The following is a 20,192-nucleotide window of genomic DNA, read 5'->3' as shown; positions in this document are numbered from 1 at the left end:
AAGTGATCATATATATAACATTATTCATTTTACAGAATATATGTGAATTCGTATTCATTGTAGCATGATTTGGATGCATATAGGGGCAAGTAAGACATAATTTGTTATTACAAGGTTGAAATTTAAGAGATCGGATATTAGTGCCAGAAGCATTATATGCTAAACTGCTCTGTAAAGTGTGTGATATTTGCGTATGTGTAAATGTATTAACATGGTTAGGATTACTATCCAGGGCAACAATAGTATCCTCGGTCACTTTTATCCTACTCTGCCGATGTAGTATATTATTATTATTATATTTGAGTGACATAATAAGCGCAAAGTTAATATAAAATAAAATAAAAGCAAAGTTAATATAAAATATAAAATAAAATCAAGATGCGCAATCATAAATCCATGAAGGTAAAATTAAGAAAGATCAATCAATGCAGTTAAGAAAAAAGAAAAAAGAAATATAATAGAAAAAGCAATCATAGGTAGTGTATACTTAACCTAAGCAAAGCTTTTTTTTTTGCGTTTTCTTAAGTCCTTGATGGTATTCTTATTATTGGATTGATTTACTTTTTCTAATGATATTCTATATATATATATATATATATATATATATATATATATATATTTCAGAGTAACTTTGGATAAAACAGTTTACATTATTTTTGAACATCCAGATAACTTTCACCTGTGACCATGTCAGTAAATAAAAGTCTGACAATGCTTCGTGACTAAATTTTAGTCCATACAGTTATTCCTGGTGCATTTAAATCCTTTGATATATTTCTATGTATGCAGATTCCTTAAGGCATAAAAACTTAATTATGGCCTCGTCAGACCACAATATTGATATGTACTAATACACAGAAAAAAATTACATGCTGTTCTTTTCACTTCTCTTTTAACGTTTCTGCAAAATTCCATTCTGTGGTCAGGATCATCTTTGTTAAGGACTTGTGGTTATGTTATCCTAATGAAACTAATCTTAGAAATTCTCTCCCACAGAGAGTATCTTCTTTGGGACCTTCCAGGACTCTTCTCCAAGCTTTACTTTATTCTGTTCAGGGTGAAGAAAAATCATGGAGGAAAAATTGTGGACTTCTCATTACATCAAATTTACACACATTCACAGGAAGATCCTTTCTCTTTTTTTTTTTTTTTTTTTTTTTTTTTTGGAAAATAAGCTAAAGGTTTCTTAAGTAGATGCAGTCTTTGTAGCATTTTTGCATGTCACTTGATTGCAGTGTACGCTGCTTATTGTGATCATGTTATCATTCGTTTAATATTATCACTTTTATGAAGTTCTGATCAGATATGTACTAATACATAGAAAAAAACTGTTTATTATAATCAGTGCTTCAGTTTACGTTATTGCTTTTTTGCCTTATTGTGGTTTACACATGTACAGTGGAAGTGATTACAAAACATCCCAATTTGTTCTTGAACTCTGGCCCTTTCCACGTCCGGTTACTTCTGTCAGTTTGTGCAGTTTGCATGGCTGTCAGTATCATTACTCCACAAAAGAAAGTACTAGAGCATTAACCCATTTCTAATTGCTGATTTTAATATTTACTTTATTTGTTTTCAATGGTTTGTATGAATTTTCAGAAATGTTATGACAGTTTCATATTATTAATAACTAAATGTTTTAATGTTTTCTTTCTGTCCACATTTCATTTCCACTCTGCATCAATAAATACTGCTGAACAGATGCATTCTTGTTTCTTTGGTTATTGTTATCAATTAAGCTGTGTCCCAAATTAATTACAATAAGCGGCATCCACTGTGTTTGGATTTTTTTATCAATTGTTAGCATAGACATGGAACTTACTGTTGTTGAATAATGACCGCTCCTAGAGTTATATACATGTAAATTTTAAAAAGCACCCTTTTATTGCAGAAAGATTACTATAAGGAAAGTAAATCTCATTACATCAAATTTGTTGATCATGCAATCTCCACTCATTTGAATGAGTCCTGCAGACAGTCAAAAACAAACTATCAGTAGATTAAATTTATAAATAAGTGTTTTAAGTATTTCCTAATTTTTGTCCCATCCTATGCAATATATAACATCCAAGAATTTATAAAAATCTCAGTTAAATTGTTAATATCCAAACTATCATCACCCACACAAATAACAGTTATTTATCACAACTACTCACCTATTTCTTCATAGGCTGGTGTAGTCATTTCATAAAAAATTCTGATAATAAACACGTACTGCCTCCCAAATCCCATGCCCTTAACCCAGCAGGATCTATCAGGATCAAGATCTTTGTAAGTGGGTAATTTCATTTCTTGAGTTTCCAGTGTAATAATTCTTCCTATTAACAGAACAAAGTTTCCAATTAGCAGAAAAAAGCATCTTCACTTAATAAATTAAACTATTAATTAAATATTCTGAAAAACACTAAGCATGGCAGAGAAAGGAACATGCTGTATGCAGCAATGTTTCTAATCTAAAGTCTGGAAGACTTTTAAGTTATCAAAAAATTTACCAGGAACTGGGTTGCTACGAATCATCCCATTAAACTTCTGAAGAACATCATTTAAGTTTTCAAAAGTAGGATATAACCTTCCAAAAAAACCACCTGTTTCTGACAGAACCTGAGGTACAAGATTGATATAACCAATTTTCTGGGGAGGACGGCCAGGTTCAGTACAAGGCACTATCCAAAGTCTGAAAAAGTTCAAATAATAATAAACATTGTTTTATTCAAATAAAAGTATTATCTAATATTTCATTTAATGAAACTTTTATATGCAAAAATAATTCAGTCATTAGTGTTGACTTCATTAATGAATTCTGTTATTCATTTATTTATATTTTCTTGTTATGAAGGAGGAAACTCAGTCAAGCTAATTAAAACTAAATATATAAAATAACAAATTGTCTTCCAAGATCTTACTAAAATTCTTCAGTAAATGAACATGAATATAAATGAGGAAATGCAAAACTATTAGTTCTTTATAATTCAGTAACAACAGTGATTTCTTGAATCTCATTATGTACAAATTATTCAGAATCTGCAAACTTTCTTTAACAAAATAGATCCTTAGATGATGTATGTCCCTCACCTTCATTTGTAGTAAACATAAAAATAAAGGTATCAGATAGGGTCAAAATCCTTCTGATCTGACTGAATGCTATAATTATCCTTTAGAAACTGTTATCTGTGGAACTGTCAATGATGTTGTACAGGCTGCTGAAACAAATAAATATTCTGAATCTACATTCACAATGTGAAGACATTTTTAGAGATGGGAATGGTAAGAAGTCTATCTAATACTGACTGGAGTTAAATGATTTTGTGATAATTGAAAGGAAAGCAGAAGAGAAATTGTTGCAGCTAAAAGTAAACAAGCACCCAGTGTTGATGGTATCTATCCAATTATATTAAAAGAAGCAGCAAGAGATGTAATTATACCTTTAGCCATAACAATAGAAGCACACTTCGATTCAGTGGAAGTTCCCATAACTGCAGATGTAAAAATGTCATTCCATTTCACAAAGACAAGTTCAAATGGTGGAATGAGTAATTACAGGCCTGTCAAGTTTGGCTTCTGTGTCAGGGAAAATTAGAGGCCATAGTTCTAACATGTAATTTAGTACCAAACTAAAGGTAGCCAATAATGAAAAAGGCATTGGCTAACTGTAGTCTGACATGTGCTCTGAACAGTGCAGACAGGCTTCCAGGAAAACACATGGGGGCTCTATCAATGACGAACAGGAACTTTGACAACGAGAGAGAGAGAGAGAGAGAGAGAGAGAGAGAGAGAGAGAGAGAGAGAGAGAGAGAGAGAGAGAGTGTGTGTGTGTGTGTATTCATTCCACCATATAAAGCAATGATTAGCACACTACACCTTAAATATTGCATACAGGTTTGGAAACCATCTTAATTAGAGACACAAGTTCTGAAAAACTGCAATATCTAGAAATTGGGTATTAAATTCACAAGAGGAGATTACTCTTGTCAGCCGTTGTTATCTGATTTTGACTTACAAAAACCAAAATTCTCTGAAATCAGATCCAGAAGTTGATGCAATTGCATAAAGTAATATAAAAATATATGTATGATATAGTATCACCAAGAAAAATTGAAGAAACAAGTTTTTAACTAATATCTTTAAATTCTAATTTGATTTTTGAAATTATTTCACTCTAATTTAAACCAAGTGAACCCAAAGGCAACTAAGTCAAAATACGAATATTAATATTTAAAATAAATTACATACAAAGTTTTCATTTGTATGGATTTTCAAAATTGCTTGAAAAATTCACTCATATAGTGCATATAAACTCGCACCTGAGAAGATGATTAAGGTGTTTAAGGCTCTAAAAGGTTTGAGTAAACTAAATGCTGATGGCATTTTTTCTCTTTTCCAGACAATGTTGTCAAGGAGGCATATGTAAAACAAAGGAATTGGATAAAAAAAAAGTAATTTTGATATCATATACAGGCTGGCCTCGATTAACACGATTAATTTGTCTCATGAGCACATCGTGCAAAATGGAAACGTGTTAATCGAACATAATAATCAATAGGAAAAATTATAATTGGTCCTTGACTTCAGGAATGTCCATAAAGAATTTTAAAAATACCTATTAAATAACTTTTTAACTATATACCATATAAAAGATAATAAAAATAATTATAGAATTAAATATTTATTGCATAAAATACTATTTTTTCATAGGGTGGTGTAGTCATTTCATAAAAACTTCTGATAATAAACATGTAAAAATATTTGAACACAGTAGTTTGAACAGTTTTGGCTTTCTTTTTTTCATTATACAATTTCCAATAGCTGACAACAAGCTTCTCTAGGCCCTGGCGAAATAATATGCTGCTTTCGATGTTAGGATCAACATCCATTATTTTTTGTTTAAGGTTCTCTGCGATACAAAAGATATCGCCTAGTTCTTTTACCGTTATCTCCTTTGTGGTAACATTTTCACTTGGCTCACACGCTTTTTCTTCAGCTTCTTCGTACACATGCTATTCTGAATGCGAATTCAGTGATTCTGAAACGTTAGTTGTATCCAAACCTTTGAAACCAAGGTCATTACCAATATTACTTATGTCTTCAATAACTTTTTGAACTGCATCTTTGAAGTCAGTAAAATCATTTGCACAATGGGGTAAAAGATGCTTCCAAGCTGCTCTCATATTGCTGGCTGTCACTTCTTCCCATGCTGCATGAATGTTTTCAATGGTCGCTCGTATGTTATATTCTTTCCAAAATACTGGTACAGAAATTGCATTGTCTCCTGTTGTAGCTTCAAGTGTCTGTGCAAATGTTCTACAGAGATAGTAAGCCTTGAAAGTTGCAACCGTCCCTTGGTCCATGGGTTGCAATAATGAAGTCTTATTAGCCAGTAAAAAAACAAGTTTCACATTTTCATTTAAGTCACCAAGTGCAGAAGGATGTCTAGGTGCATTATCTAAAACAAAGCTTTAAAAGTAAGATTATTTTTCTTGCAAAAGGCTTCAACTGTTGGACAGAAAAGGCTTCAAATAGGGCTTTGGTCACCCATGCTTTTTTATTTGAATGCAAAATGACTGGAAGAGTTCGATGGCTGTATCCTTTAAAAATGGCTGTATCCTAGGATTTTTGTGCACTGTACACAAGCATAGGCTTCAATTTAAAATCACCTTCAGTGTTACCTCCTAATAAAAGCATTAGTTGATCTTTTGAGACTTTATACCCAGGTTGGGATGCTTCATTTGCAGCCAAATAAGTTTTAGTTGGCATCCGTTTCCAAAATTGGCCCGTTTCGTCTACATTAAATATTTGCCGATCGTCGTATTCACCATCCTGAATGATTTTTTGCAATTCTGCAGGAAATTTGGCTGCAGCATCTTCATCAGCACTAGCAGCTTCCCCTGTTACATTAACATTATGCAGTCCTGCTTGATTTTTGAAATGTTCAAACCACCCTGAACTAGCAACAAACGTTTCAGTCTCTCTTTGGTATTTTGTTTCTTTGAGCCTAGCAAAAATGTTAATAGCTTTGCTTTGAATATTGTCCTTGGATAATGGAATTCTTTTTTGATTGAGAGCTTCTATCCAAATTGATAAAAGACTTTCCATTTCAATCATTATTGGAGTTCTGTTTCTGGTATTTTGTAAAACAAATGAAGTTGATGAAACTTTACCTTTCTCTTTATATTCGTCCTTACGGCTCAAGATAGTTCGTACGGTAGACTTACTGTATCCTAGATCTCTTACGATTTTCACATGGTTGCACCACTTTCATGTTTTTTAATAACTTCAAGTTTTTCAGCTAAAGTAGTAACTTTTCGTTTTTTTTTTATTGCAATTACGTTGTTTTTCACTCTTTCTTTTATCATAATTAACAGGGGTAGAAAATTAAGATTTTTAAATATGTCTGCACATGACTTTATAAGCAGGAGACAAACAAGTAACATTTTACTTTCAATGGGTGATGGAACACACTGAGGTGGGCAGCGGGCAAATGCTTGTTTATTGGCTGTCAGATGCTTAGGGCACGATTTGAATCTTTTCAACTATCACAAAAAAAGGATCACGTTAACTGGAAATTTGCATCGCATAAAGTAAAAAGTGGTATAATTTTTTCAAATCACAGTAACTGAAAAATGCATTAAACAAACTCGCATTATGTGAGGCCAGGCTGTATTTAAATTTCAGAAAAGATTCTGATACTGTTGCACATAAAAGACTGCTACAAAAACTGAAGCAGTGTGGCATTAAGGGCAAGCTGCTGCTATGGAAAAAGGGATGGTTGAGTGGAAGAAGACAGAACGGTTATCTGCACTTGTTGAGCAAAGTTCAACAAGTGCAGGGCCCAATGAGTCCCCCAAGGTTCAGTGCTAGGCTCAACAAAGGCTGGAAGGATAGGTAATCACAGTAATCAGGGAATGCTACTACAACAAGATCTAAACAAATTAAGATCTAGATAAATTAGACAGATAGGCTGAGAAGTGGCAATTGAAGTTTAATGTTGACAAATGCAAGGTACCTCATATGAGGAGCAGCAATTCTAGATTAACATACCAGCTATGTGGTATCACATCCAGGACAGTGGAGAATAAAAAAAAAAAGAGCTGGCGTAATTATGAAGTCAGATACGAAGTTATTTGAGAGTATAGACAGGCTGCCAGGACAGCTCATGGGGTTTTGTCAATGATATATAGAGGAATTTTGCCAGGAAAGGATAAGGTAATTATCCCATTATACAAGGGCTGTTCAATAATGATAATTTTTTTTTCACAACATACCTTTATTAATCACCCATATTTTAATTGTCCATTTCAAGGTAGTCCCCATTTGATGAAATGCACTTACTCCAATGTTTCTGCTTTGTTTAAAAACATGGTAGAAGCCATTTTTTGACATGCATTTGAGGCCTCTGATGTCCTAACTTCTGAAGATCAGAAACATTTTCCTCATCAGATCAATGTTTTTAACTTTGGAAATAAAAATAAAATTGCAATGTGCAAGGTTACAGCCATAGGTGGAGGTGGAACTCATTTGACATCACTGCTGACTAAGTCCTTGATGACAGTGTGAGCATATGAGATCTCATATTGCTGTGATGCAGCATACACTCAACTTCATACAGTTGTGGTTGCTTGTGATGAATGTGATCAGCAAAGTGTGCTGTACAGTTATGTAGTAAGGTCCCCTAACAGTCATATGACATTGCACAACATGCTAGTAAACCATTCCTTGAATGCCAAAAAAGAGATGACCATAACCTTTCCTGCAGAAGCTACAACTTTTGCTTTTTTCGGTGTTGGCAATTATGTAGACTTCCAAATAGAGCTTTGTTGCTTAGCATCTGGGTCAAAATAATAACCTTGTGCAGAACCTCAGCATTTTCAGTAATCATCCTTTGCAGCTCCTGACAAACCTCCATACTAACTTGTTGCTGAGGTGTAAACAGTCTTGGAACCAAACATGCACAAATGCGTGTAATATGCAAATGGCATGGAGAATACCATGTGTGCTTCCTACTGATAATCTCAACATCTCTGCCAGTTGCCTTACAACAACCTTCTCTCATGATCACAGAAACAGGTTTTGTGGTTTCTGTGGTGACAGCAGTGGTTGGAACTCCAAGACCGCTGATTTTTATGATTGAACTATGTCCATCTTTAAACATTCTAAACCACCTGTGAGCTGTGCTATGTGTAAGCATAAATTTACCATGTTTTTTGATGGAAACAAATTTTGAGAACAGCATACTGTTCCTCACAAGTCACATATGCAAAACTGAACATGCATAAACTTGACTGACGGCCAATTTCACACCATGCTCATGAGTCAACTGTGCAGTTACTGTGTGATACAGCTCAGCTAGAAATAGCAAACAGTATGGTTGTTCATGAAAAATCATGACTATTCTTTATTGAACAACCCTCATATAAGGCAATGGTTAGGCCACATCAGACTCATACAGTCCTGGAAGCCTAATTTTAGAAAGGATCTGTACCTCTCAGAACAGGTGCAGAGAAGAGCAACAAGGTTGGTGAGGGGAGCAAAAGAGTGCTCTTACTAGGAGAGGCTTCTGTTCTGCAAACTGCAGTATCTGGTGACTAGGCACCTACAAGAAGATCTAATTGAGGTGTCTAAGGCCTTGAATGGACTAAGTAAGCTCAATGCTGATGGAATCCTTCCTCTTGCTCAGACTACACACATAAAGGACATAAATTCAAACCGATAAAGGATGGTTGCAAGTCAAATGTGCAGAAATTTGCTTTAAGCCAGAGGGTGTTTGTTTGTTTGTTGGAACTCCCATCTGGTGTTGTAGAAGAGGGTAGTTTGAATAAATTCAAGGAAGAAATAGATAAACTGATAGAAGGGATGGACAAATGAAATGAGAAGTGTTAGTTAGCTTTTTTTTTTTCATTTTGGCTGAAGCTGTATAAGCTTGCTTTCTTGCATCATTTGCCACTACTACTACTAATAATATTAATATAAATTTAAAAATTACTGTTGCAAATGCATTCAAAACTTTGCCTTCATACATGTATAAAAGTCTGATCATCAGGTCTCTACAGTTTATACTTTTCAAACAAATATTACCACTAGAAAAAAACTACTTTTGTTTGAAAGCTAGTCAACAGTCTAACTGTTCAATAGTGATGGTTACTTTTGGCACTGATTCATAGCAAAAAATAAATGGATAACCTGTTTTTAAGTTTCACTGTTCAAAAGATAATTTAAAGGTAATTTGAATATACTGTACATATAACGGCACCTTCGGGGGATTGATGGTGCCATTGTTTCGATTTTTCCATTATCTAGAAAGTTTTATTTTTAATATATTTAATGCAGAAATGAGGCTAAGTAAGAAATAGAGAGATTAAAAATTAAATTTTATTAACTGCACACAAGTCTCCAGAGCTAAGTTCCAGTCAACCCTTCCCCTTCTCTTCCATCATGCGGTATGATTGATGTCTTTTGCAGTTATGATGAACACCATGGCGAGATCCAAACTTCCTTAGAATTCGAGGGTACAGCTCTAAAATGGTGTTTGCAGGCTGGCCGCTAGTAAGTACACTTGACCAAACCTATTGGTAACTCTTTAGGAGGCTTCCGGATCAGATAGTGTATAACCTTGCTACCTCTACTCTGCCAGATAGCGACTGGAGGGAATCCGAGTATTGTGTGTGTGTGTGTGTGTGTGTGTGTGTGTGTGTGTGTGTGTGTGTGTGTGTGCGTGCGTGCGTGCACGAGGGGCATTGTCGAGGCCACGTTATGTCAAAGATCTGGGTATATTGTATACACCATATCCAATGTGTACGCCACCATATCCAAAAATTTCATTATTTCATACAGCATGTCTCTTCCCACTTTTTCTTACTATTGAATACCCATGAATTATCAAACTAATAGAGCAAACTTATTTGAAAAAAGATAGGTTTGCTCCCAAATACTTCCTAGTTTAATTCACAAATACACGTGATCTCAGTTCTAATCTCAATGATGTCCATTTCCACTTACAGTCTGCCAAACCCCATGTACTTTTTCTGACAGAATCTAAGTTATCAATTGATTCAACCACTGCTCATCTCAGTTGGCCAGATCATCCACTGTATGATTCCTTTTGCCTAAAAGGTGGTACTCGTGCATATGTCCATTCCGATATTCCCTGTCAGAGACTTCGTAATTTGGAATCTCCTCTTTTTGATCTTCTCTGCCTTAAAATCTCCCTACCTCATTCTCTAATTCATCTGTTGTCTCTACCATTCTCCCAATTCCACTAATCACTTGGAACTTTTTGACTTCCTCTCTTTGCAACTTGACTTTCTCCGGTCCAACTTTCCTAACAGTGAGGTAATTTTCCTTGGTGATTTTAATGTTCACAACTACAGCTGGCTTCTGTTTTCTAGTCACACAGACCAAATTGGTCAAGATGCTGAGGCTTTTGCAATTACTAATCACCTCGCACAGATTGTTCATTTACCTACCAGAATACCAGACAATCCTAACCATACAGCCAACACGTTTGATATTTTTCTCACAAACACTTCTAGGTACACGGTCGAAGTGAGTGGTCCTTTAGGCCCCTCAGATCACAACTTGGTCATTTTCTCTTCTCTAATTTGACATTACAAGAATGTCAAAATGGGATGACCTGCAAGATTTTTTTCCTTCTTTTCCTTGGTCAGATTACTGATTCAAAACTTCTGATGTCAACATTTGCTCAGATTGTGTCAGTGAAATTATTCTTGTAGGAATGGAATCCTTTATTCCACACTCCACTTTAAAATCTGGACCTTTATCTAAACCTTGGTTTTCCAATAAATGTGCTAAGGCTGTTCAAGAGAAGAATGTTGCATATCATAATTGGTTTGCTTCCAATTCTTCAGTTTCATTTTCTGCCTACACCAGAGGTTGCAACAATTGTAAAGCAGTTATTAATCAGTCCAAACTAGATCTTGAACAGGCTAAGAATAGAAAACTTGCTTCTTGCCCTAATGCTAGCAAAGCATTCTGGTCTCTTGCCAAAACTATTGGCCACAACTTTTGCCCATCTCTGCTCCCACCTCTATCAAAACCAGATGTTTTTATTGTCACTTCAGCCAAGGTTAAAGTCAACCTGCTAGCATCCCATTTTTCTTCCAACTCATTTATTAATGACCTTGGTAAAACACCTCCCACCACACTCCATTCAATGCCTCCTGTGGTCTTCCGACAAAAGGATGTCAGAAGGATTTTGACGAATCTTGATGCTAAGAAAGCGCTAGGTCCTGATGGTATTTTTCCACTTGTTCTCAAAACCTGTGCTTCTGAACTTACTCCTGTTCTTTGCCACCTTTTTTCACTTTCTTATTCCAAAGAATTTTTTTTTCTTCTGCTTGGAAATTTGTTCATATCCAGCCAATTCCTAAAAAGGGTGACAAATCACTCCCATCCAATTATCGTCCCATTGCAATTATGCCTACTCTTTCTAAAGTAATGGAGAAATCAATTAACTGCCAACTCTTAAACTATCTAGAAACCTTCCATCTGATCAACGATCGCCAGTATGGATTCCGTCACTGTCGATCCACTGGTGATATCTGGCTTATGTTACCCATTTATGGACAAATTCAATGGAAAAGTTCAGTGAAACACAAGCAGTTGCTCTTGACATCTCAAAGGCTTTCAATCGTGTTTGGCATAAAGGTGTTCTAAACAAGCTTCCATCTTATGGTTTGCCATCCGTTTTTTGTAACTGATTATCCAGTTTTCTCTCTGATTGCTCACTGAGGGTGAGGTAAATAGCTCTCTGTCTTCTAACTTCTCCACTAATATCGGTGTGCCCCAAGGTTCAGTTCTTTCTCCCACCCTTTTCCTCTTGTATATTAATGATCTTCTTTGATTGACCAGAAATCCTATCCATAGTTTTGCTGATGATAGCACATTGCATTCCACTTTCCAGTTTAAGAAACCTCATCCTGCTCAATCAGCTTCAACTTCTCGAATATCCTCTACCAATTCCTTAAATGCCAATCTCCAGGTAATTCTCCAGTGAGGCAAAGACAACGTAGTTGATTTCAATCCTCCTAAAACTCATTCCTATCTTATATCTCGCAAAAAGGATTCTTCTGCAGTTATGCTTATCTTTGGTGACACTCCGATTTCTAGGCAAGATGACATCTTTCTTTTGGGGATTACCCTGACTTCTAATCTCTCTTGGCACAAGCACATTACAAATATTGCTTCCTCTGCATTTAAAAAACTTGGTTTTCTCTTTTGCTCTCGGTGTTACTTTTCTTCCAAAAAGCTGTTCAATCAAATCTGTATAAATCGCAAATCAAACAGTGCCCCCAAAACCTCTCTCAGGCTTCTAGATTCCATTCAGAAGAATGCAGTTAGGTTAATTAATGACTCATCTCTAACAGTCTCCCTACTCGCTGTCTCATAGACATACTGTTTCTGTTGCATGCCTTTTCTATAGATGCTTCCATGAGCACTGTTCTTCTGAATTGGCTTCTGTAATTCCCGCTCTCTCTTTCAAAACAGTCTGAAAACATGCTGCTAAGGCACCTCCATAGCCAGGTGGGAAGGAACAGCAGTGCTTAGCACACGCTTCTTGATTAGACCGCAGTTCGAGCCCGTCACCACCAAATACGGAGGATGCAGAAAAGTGAAGGAATGACCACCGCATATTCCAGAGCAATATGGCCTTAGTTGCTAATGCTCCAAAAAACCAAATAACAAACAACAAATAAACATGCTGTTACAAGCCAACATCCATTTACTGTCCAACTTCAAATTCATAGAACCAACTTTTCATCTTCCTTGTTTATTCATTCAACTGCCGTTTTGTGGAACAACCTTCCTTCATATGTATTTCCTGAAAATTACAGTCTACAGAAGTTCAAGTCTAATGTCAACAAAACATCTTCTTTCATAATCTCAACCTCCAACCCATGCACGGTACTAAATACTATAGGTTCTATACCTCTTATGTTTGGGGTTTTCATAAAAAATAAAATAAATAAAAAACATAAACATCCTGTAATATGTAAACATAAACATACTTTAGCAAATAAACAAAAAAAACTTAAACTTTAGTACATAAACATAAAAAAGGGGAAAAAAATTTGTATTCTAGCTGATCCCCTTTAAATATGTCTGCTTTAGATGCAGAGGGTGCCATTTTTTCTAATGCTTCATCTGTAGTAGAGGGTACATTTTCTTGATGGCTTTCTTTAGGAATAGTAGCTGGTTTTTTCTTCAAAAATTTTGTTATATCACTTTGGTTTATTGATGCTGATATTTTTTTGTTATCATGGTGTTTTGCAGGTACATGTATTACTTCTTCCATAGTAAAGCTTGAATTTTGTTTAAAAAAATGAAGGCTATTTTCAATGCTTGATTCTGCAATAGCCCAAGTTATCTTTTCAGTTGTGTCATGTCCTCTTCTTCTACATCTGAAGAAAGTGCATCATGTAATGTCTCAGGAGTAATGACACTATCAATGATTTCTTGATCTGAGAATGACTATGATAATTCAACCTCATTATCAACAGTGAGCCATGCATCAATATCTCCAACTTCAAGGCTATGTAAAGGATTTTCTGTTGTGGTGGATTGAACTGTTTGCATTATTTCTTCACTGCTTTGCCTTGACCCAGTGCCGGACCAAGGTATTTCTGCACCCTTGGAAGAATGATTTTTCGGCACCCTTTACCGAGGATATATATTTTTTTGTCTCATTGTTCTTCTGTTTTTGGCGGCCCTTAAAGAATGGCACCCTGGACAGGATCCCTGCCAGCTCGTACCTAATCCGGCACTGCCTTGACCTTACATTAAAACCATCAATATCATCTTCATCAGATGGAAAATCAGCAAATGTGACACTTGGCCATAATTTCTTCCATGCTCTCACAAGTTTGTTTATTTGGTTATTAGGAGCATTAGCAACTAAAGCCATATTGCTCCGGGGATATGCGGTGGTCATTCTCTGACCTTTCCACATTCTTTGTATTTGGTGGTCACGGGCTCGAACCCTGGTGTGTACTACGCAGCACTGCTGCTCCTGCCCACCTGGCTACAGAGGCAGCCACTCTCACAAGTGATGGATTTCACAGTATTTCAAGCAATTGTTATAGAATATATGCGTCTTTAATTGTGAAGCCCTGTTGAAAGTTTAGACTGGAGATATCCTTGCTAATCATTTGTTTCATAAAATCACTTCTGTAATGGCATTTAAAATTTTTGATAACTCCTTGATCCATGGGCTGAATGAGAGAAGTGACATTGGATTGTAAATAATTGGAGATACATTTGCACACTCCAGTCTGTGGGGACCTTCCCTGAGTCCAAGGGTGCTCTCAAAATTATGGCTAAAGGTTTGCTTGCTTACTTTGCCATCTCCTTTAATATAATTGGATAGATCCCATCCACCCCAAGGTGCTTTTCTTATGTTTAACTTCAATTTCTCCTCCACTTTGCTCTCAGTTATTACAACATCATTTAAACTTCTGTCCTCCACTTCCCTACAGAATTTCTCATGTGTGAATGTAGATGCAAAATACTCATTCAGTTTGTCAGCTATCTGAGCAGGATCATCAACAGTCGAACCATCGCTATCAAGTGGACCAATCTGATTTCATTCCCTTCCTTCTAGAGTTTATACATAAGCAAAGAAGTCTTTGCTGATTTTCTATGCATCCTTTCTTTGCTTTGCAGCAGAACCTGTCAGAAAACCTTTCTAGGTTTTCTGACAGGCTCTGCTTTTCAGTGAGTTTTTCTGATATCTATCGATTGGCCACTCTGACATGACTCACCTATCAATTAATCACTTGTTGCTTAAATGCATTTGTTGAAGATATAATTTTGTTTTTCAAGTTCTTCCATAATAGACACCCTCCTATCTGCACAGCTATTCAAGAATATGTTGAAAGCTGCCACAGCTTATTTGCCTCTATAGGTTGGGTTTTTTAGTAAATATTTTATTAACTACTGCAATTTCAATTATTTATAAAACTGATAATAATTTTAATGAAAAATTTACAAGTAATAAAAAAATAATTCAAAAATTAACAAAATAATAAAAAATATGTAAGCTGCAGTGGGTTACCAGAATATTTCTACACACCTTTATAGACATAAACATACAGAAAATAATTTAGTGACATTAATATATTTTTCTCTCCAACTACAAACATCAAAGGAGAGTGCAATCAAACAATTTATCTCACTTCTGTGGATGCTAAAGTAGTATGCCATGCAATCGATACCATTGTTTATTCAATTAATGAGGCCACCCAACATTCCCGTTATTTCTAATGTAACCTGCAAATCTAAATTAAAAAATGAAAATTAATGCTTGCACAGCAAAATTTAACTGACTACTTTCTTCAGTATTATGATTTCAATTTCATAGTTGATCACATACATGTAATACAAAAACAATTACTAAAACACATTTTCTTAAAATTTAATAAAACTGAAAATCATTTAATAACTTAAAAGAATCTTTTATTGAGTGCTACACAACATACCTGAGTCCACGAATATACCACATACATCTATCACTGTGTTCAAAAAATACAGTTACTTCATAATTAAAATATTCCTGATCGAGGCTGAACTCAATACTTTCACAAGTCTTTACTTCCCATGAAGGATTTAGCTGAAGCCACTGATTTGCCCTGTCGATGAGTGTTCTAGAAATAATAAAATATCAAATACTTTATCCTATCTACAGCAATTTTAAAAGAAACCTGAATGTACAAAATTTCTAATTATCCTGATTCAAACAAATATGCACATTGTGGTATTATTACAGTGCCTTCTAAGCAAGGCTATCATTACAATGCCACATTTAATAAAATTAAATGTCCATAATTTCCCCCCCACCATCCTGCTAAAATCCAAGGTACTTCTTCACTTCATACATTTACAAAGACATATTTTGCTATTAACAGTGTTCTCTGATGACAATAATGGGAATACAAGCAGGAAGGAGGTAAGCAAAAAAAAAAAAAAAATCCCTAGGTTTTCTTTTTCTCTCAGAATTACATTTTTTCTAAACTACTCTGCATAAACCTTAAGTCTACAATATCATGGAATATTGATGTGGGATATGGTGTAGTGCCCAAAAAACTTCTTCCAAGCTTAGAAGCTTGAGAAGTTTTTTGGATGCTTTCTAGACTCCATTCAAAAGAGAGCAGTCAGATTAATTAATGACCCTTCCCTGCACCCTTTGTGCCATAACATTGTTTCTGCTACATATCTTTTCTATAGATACTTCCATGGGCAGTGTTCTTTTGAAATACCATCTGTAAGTCTCCCACTCTCTTCCAAACCAGTCCTTCTTTACATTAAATCTCTCTTTACATCTCTCTATACATTAAAAAGGTTTTCCTCCTAATATTTATTCGAGCCAACGGGAGAAGAGGATGGGGCAATTATGTCACTACAAATGGGTAGGAAAATAATTACACTGTTGTCTTCCATTGAAAGACAACTGCCTCCATAAAGTTCGCCAACCTCATGCACATGATATAGTTTGTATATTTGTAAATAGTTTAGCATTTTATTTAATATTTGTACAGTCCTGCTCTTTCGGATGCAACAATATTCCTTGTGCATTATGGAACCTGAAGCAAAAGGCCTTTTACTAAGAGACCTATGTAAACGCAGGTAAATAATTACATAGCGATATTTACTCGACATTGAGAATGCCGTGTGGTGGTGGGGGTGTAGCCAGAAGAAGAGGGATATGAGTTATGTGGTACAAGTGGGCGGGGCAATTATGTCACTACAAATGCACAGGTAAATACAATAGACTCCCGATTTTCCGGGCTAGACGGTAAAAAACAAATCCCAGTTAATCCAAAAATACAGAAGTCCCCCGACATACGTAAGAGATATGTTTCGGGACTTCTTACTTCATTGAGTTTTACGTAACTTGGGAATGACTAATAACATATTGCTGCTATATTATTATTGATAAATCTGAATTCAGTGCGATACTTGTTAATGTTTGACCATTTTCATACATCCTTATTAGTTTAATTTTCTGATCCAAATCAATCAATTTCCTTTTCTTGGTAGATTTACTAGTACCGCTGTCACTTAAGGCAGAAACACACTATTATCACATCATGTTGCTGTTTAATGTAAACTGCGAAGTTGGTCAGAGAAGAAGCATCATTGCAGTGTAGGGTGGCCAGATTAAAAATTTGATCTCGAGGTACTCGCATTATATCCGAAAACCAAACAATTTTTAATAACAACCATTTTCTTTCTATATTTTGTTGATTTTTACAAGTTAGTGGAATGCAAAATTAGTCAAATTTTAATAAAATTAACCAAATTATAGCCCATGCTTTAATTTGCTTAATTCAGAAAATTTTATTGCAAGAGTTATAAACACTACAGGAAACTTTTTATAAATATTAACATCAAATGTTTTACATAATTGTTTACAATACACATTCAATAAACCTGATTTATTTTATCAAAAAGAAAATATTTACCTTGCAATACTTTTAATTTGAGCGAATTTTCTTTAACAGTTTTTCATTTTTTAGTGCATTTGCATAAAATTCTTTGCATGACACATTGTGATTGGTTTTCGGCAACAGTTCTTTCAACATTCTTATTTCTATTCTTTTTCCATGCGTTAAACATTGAGCTAAATACTCCCTCACTCATTGCATTTGAATGAGGCAAAGCAAAAAAAAAATTAATATTTTTTTCTGTATTACGTACTTTGTACGCATTTAAAATTTTTATCCAAACATCTGTGGTATTTTTGAGGTCTTTTGTTGTAATATTTTTATGGAATGATTTCAACAGAACATATTCTTCATGTAGCAAATTGATATTGATAATTTTAAATTAAAAAAAAAGTTTGCTGCCTGAGCCTTAAAACATTACAACAAAATAAAATATTCTATAACCCTCTTTGTAAATAGGATAGAATGTTGTGTTTTGAGTCTTTAATTAAGGGTGCATTTCCACAACTTTATCGTCAGTTAATTCCTTCTTCCTAAATAATAATCAACAGGTTGTTTTATGATTTCTGCTTTTTTCAAATTCCCCATTTCAAATGTTAAAAAAGGGGTATCTGGGAAATTTTATTATAATTCCAAAAGGGGTATGTCTGGCAACCTGTAACGTTGTATATGTATCATTCTCTTTGAGGAAAGCTGAAGCAAAATGAATTGCCACAGTTCATTGCCACTCTTCAGATTTTGAAGAAGATTTAGAAATGCATGTGCTTTTCTTATAGCCGAGAAAACAAAAGAGAGTAAGCAATGGATATATGACATAAACTAGAAGAGAACAGAAAAAGGCAAATTCCATCATTTACTGCAAGACTTAGAAGAAGATGAAAATCACTCCAAGATATACTTACGGATGAATAAAGAAGAATTTAATTTCCTATATAATCCAATTAAGGATGACATTCAAGGGAAAAATACGCAATTTCGAAATTCAATCAGTGCTAAGGAAAAATTAGTTGTATGTTCAAGGAAAGTTGAAATACTGCAAGTTTAATTTTGAATAAGGATTTATTCTGTCAAAATACGAAACAAAAATTTTTAATGAAATTTAAATACAACAAAAAACTACTTCTCAACCCTAAAAATTTAACTTGTAAGAAATTGTTATGAGTTGTGCAAATTGAAATGATCGACTTGTTCATCCTCTCAATTTGTTAATTGTAATTCTGTGTCTGTTTTCCTCCTTTGGCCATTTTTGAGCATCCCTGTGAGTGGACATTTGCAGTAACTATGCCGAGTAGCTGGTCGAAGTGGAGGGTGCTTTGGAATAGGCACAGGTGCAACATCCTTGATGTTGTTGTTATTTGTTTTTGGATATTCTTACTTGTGCACTCAAAACAGATTATTTACTTCTAATTTAATTTTATATTAGCATTTCCTCCATTTACCTTGTCACGCGGTCACACCTAACGACATTTCTGTTCGAACAGGAAAATCTGAGCTCCTGACAATGTCATTCGGCCTTGAAGCCCAACACTTTATCTTGTGAATTCAGCCAATGACAGCAGTGCATCTCCAAGCAATAAACTAATTGGTAAATATAGCTCCCCCACATTTGACGTTAGACATGTATACAAGGGGGCTTAGAGGGGAACAGGTATTCTGTGTGTTATCAGACACTCAGTCTAAAACACTGATGGATCCAAAATCTTTCTATTACAGAAGATTTAGGAGAAGTCCGGTTGACCTACCTTCCTAAAATCCACTCATGCACACCTTCTTGATGGTAAGCCCTGTTATGTCACTTAGGTGGCAACGAACGTGTAGAGTGGTTCTCTTCAAGACGCCTGGTCAGCGTAAAGAGGAAAAGACCAAACATTCTGACACATGACAGTAAGACGAAATAAATGGCCCTCAGTCCCTAGCGGCTCTCACTCCCCCTCTTATGGCAGCGAGAGGATTAGAGTGAAAGCAGAGGGTGCTAAGAATATCTGGATATGACCAGGCTGCCACGCACGGAAACTGAACTTGGCTTGTTACAACATAAGATCGCTCATTGGTAAAGACAGGATATTAGAAAATGTGAATTGGAATATCATCGGTTTGGCTGAAACAACAAGAAATGAATCACTTATAAGTTTATCAAGTGGAAATCTGCTGTACACCAATGGAAACAGTGAAAGGGGAAGAAGGTGGAGTTGCCTTTCTGTTCCATAAAGATATAAAAAACAACATTTAGGAATTGAAAAGTGCATCACCAAGGGTGTCAAGACTAATACTCAAGATTTCAAAGAGGTACAAGCTAAAGGTTATAATGATTTATGCACCAACATAGAGCCATGATGATGAAGAGATTGAAGAAATGTACACCGAAATTGAGAGTCTTCTAGATGAGCAGAAAACCCACTACACTATCATCATAGGGAACTTCAATGCTAAGGTTGGAAAAAGACAAAACAGTGCAGAAAGGGGAACTATAGGAAATTTTGGAATTGGTGAAAGAAATGAAAGTGGTGAAAGACTTGTGGAATTTGCAGAATCTCGAGGATTGTCGGTAATGAACACTTTTTTCAGGAAGTGGACATGGAAGAGTCCAAATGGATTAACAACTAATGAAATAGACTTCATCCTCACTAACAGAAGATTTATCGTGAATGATGTTACTATCCTAAATAAGGTAAATGTTGGAAGTGATCACAGAATGGTAAGATGCACACTTGATATAGATGTAAGAAAGAAAAAAACTGA

The 20,192-nt window shown here is 35.2% G+C and overlaps 1 protein-coding gene across 1 annotated transcript in view; it reads right to left on the bottom strand.

The window, feature by feature from the left end:
• The window catches only part of LOC150090152 (uncharacterized), a 55,831-nt gene that overhangs the window by 21,881 nt on the left and 13,758 nt on the right, over positions 1 to 20,192 (bottom strand). The window contains exons 2-4 of the mRNA XM_090368975.1: positions 15,489 to 15,653; positions 2,493 to 2,674; positions 2,157 to 2,318 (exon numbers count right to left, since the gene is read on the bottom strand). Coding sequence (XP_090225101.1) covers positions 2,157 to 2,318; positions 2,493 to 2,674; positions 15,489 to 15,653 — 509 coding nt within the window. The remainder of the gene's footprint in view (positions 1 to 2,156; positions 2,319 to 2,492; positions 2,675 to 15,488; positions 15,654 to 20,192) is intronic.

The sequence above is a fragment of the Mastigoproctus giganteus genome, chromosome 2 (genome assembly GCF_048544385.1).
Source record: "Mastigoproctus giganteus isolate SK-2022 chromosome 2, ASM4854438v1, whole genome shotgun sequence".
NCBI classification, from domain to species: domain Eukaryota; kingdom Metazoa; phylum Arthropoda; class Arachnida; order Uropygi; family Thelyphonidae; genus Mastigoproctus; species Mastigoproctus giganteus.
This window is presented reverse-complemented; position numbering and strand designations above follow the sequence as displayed.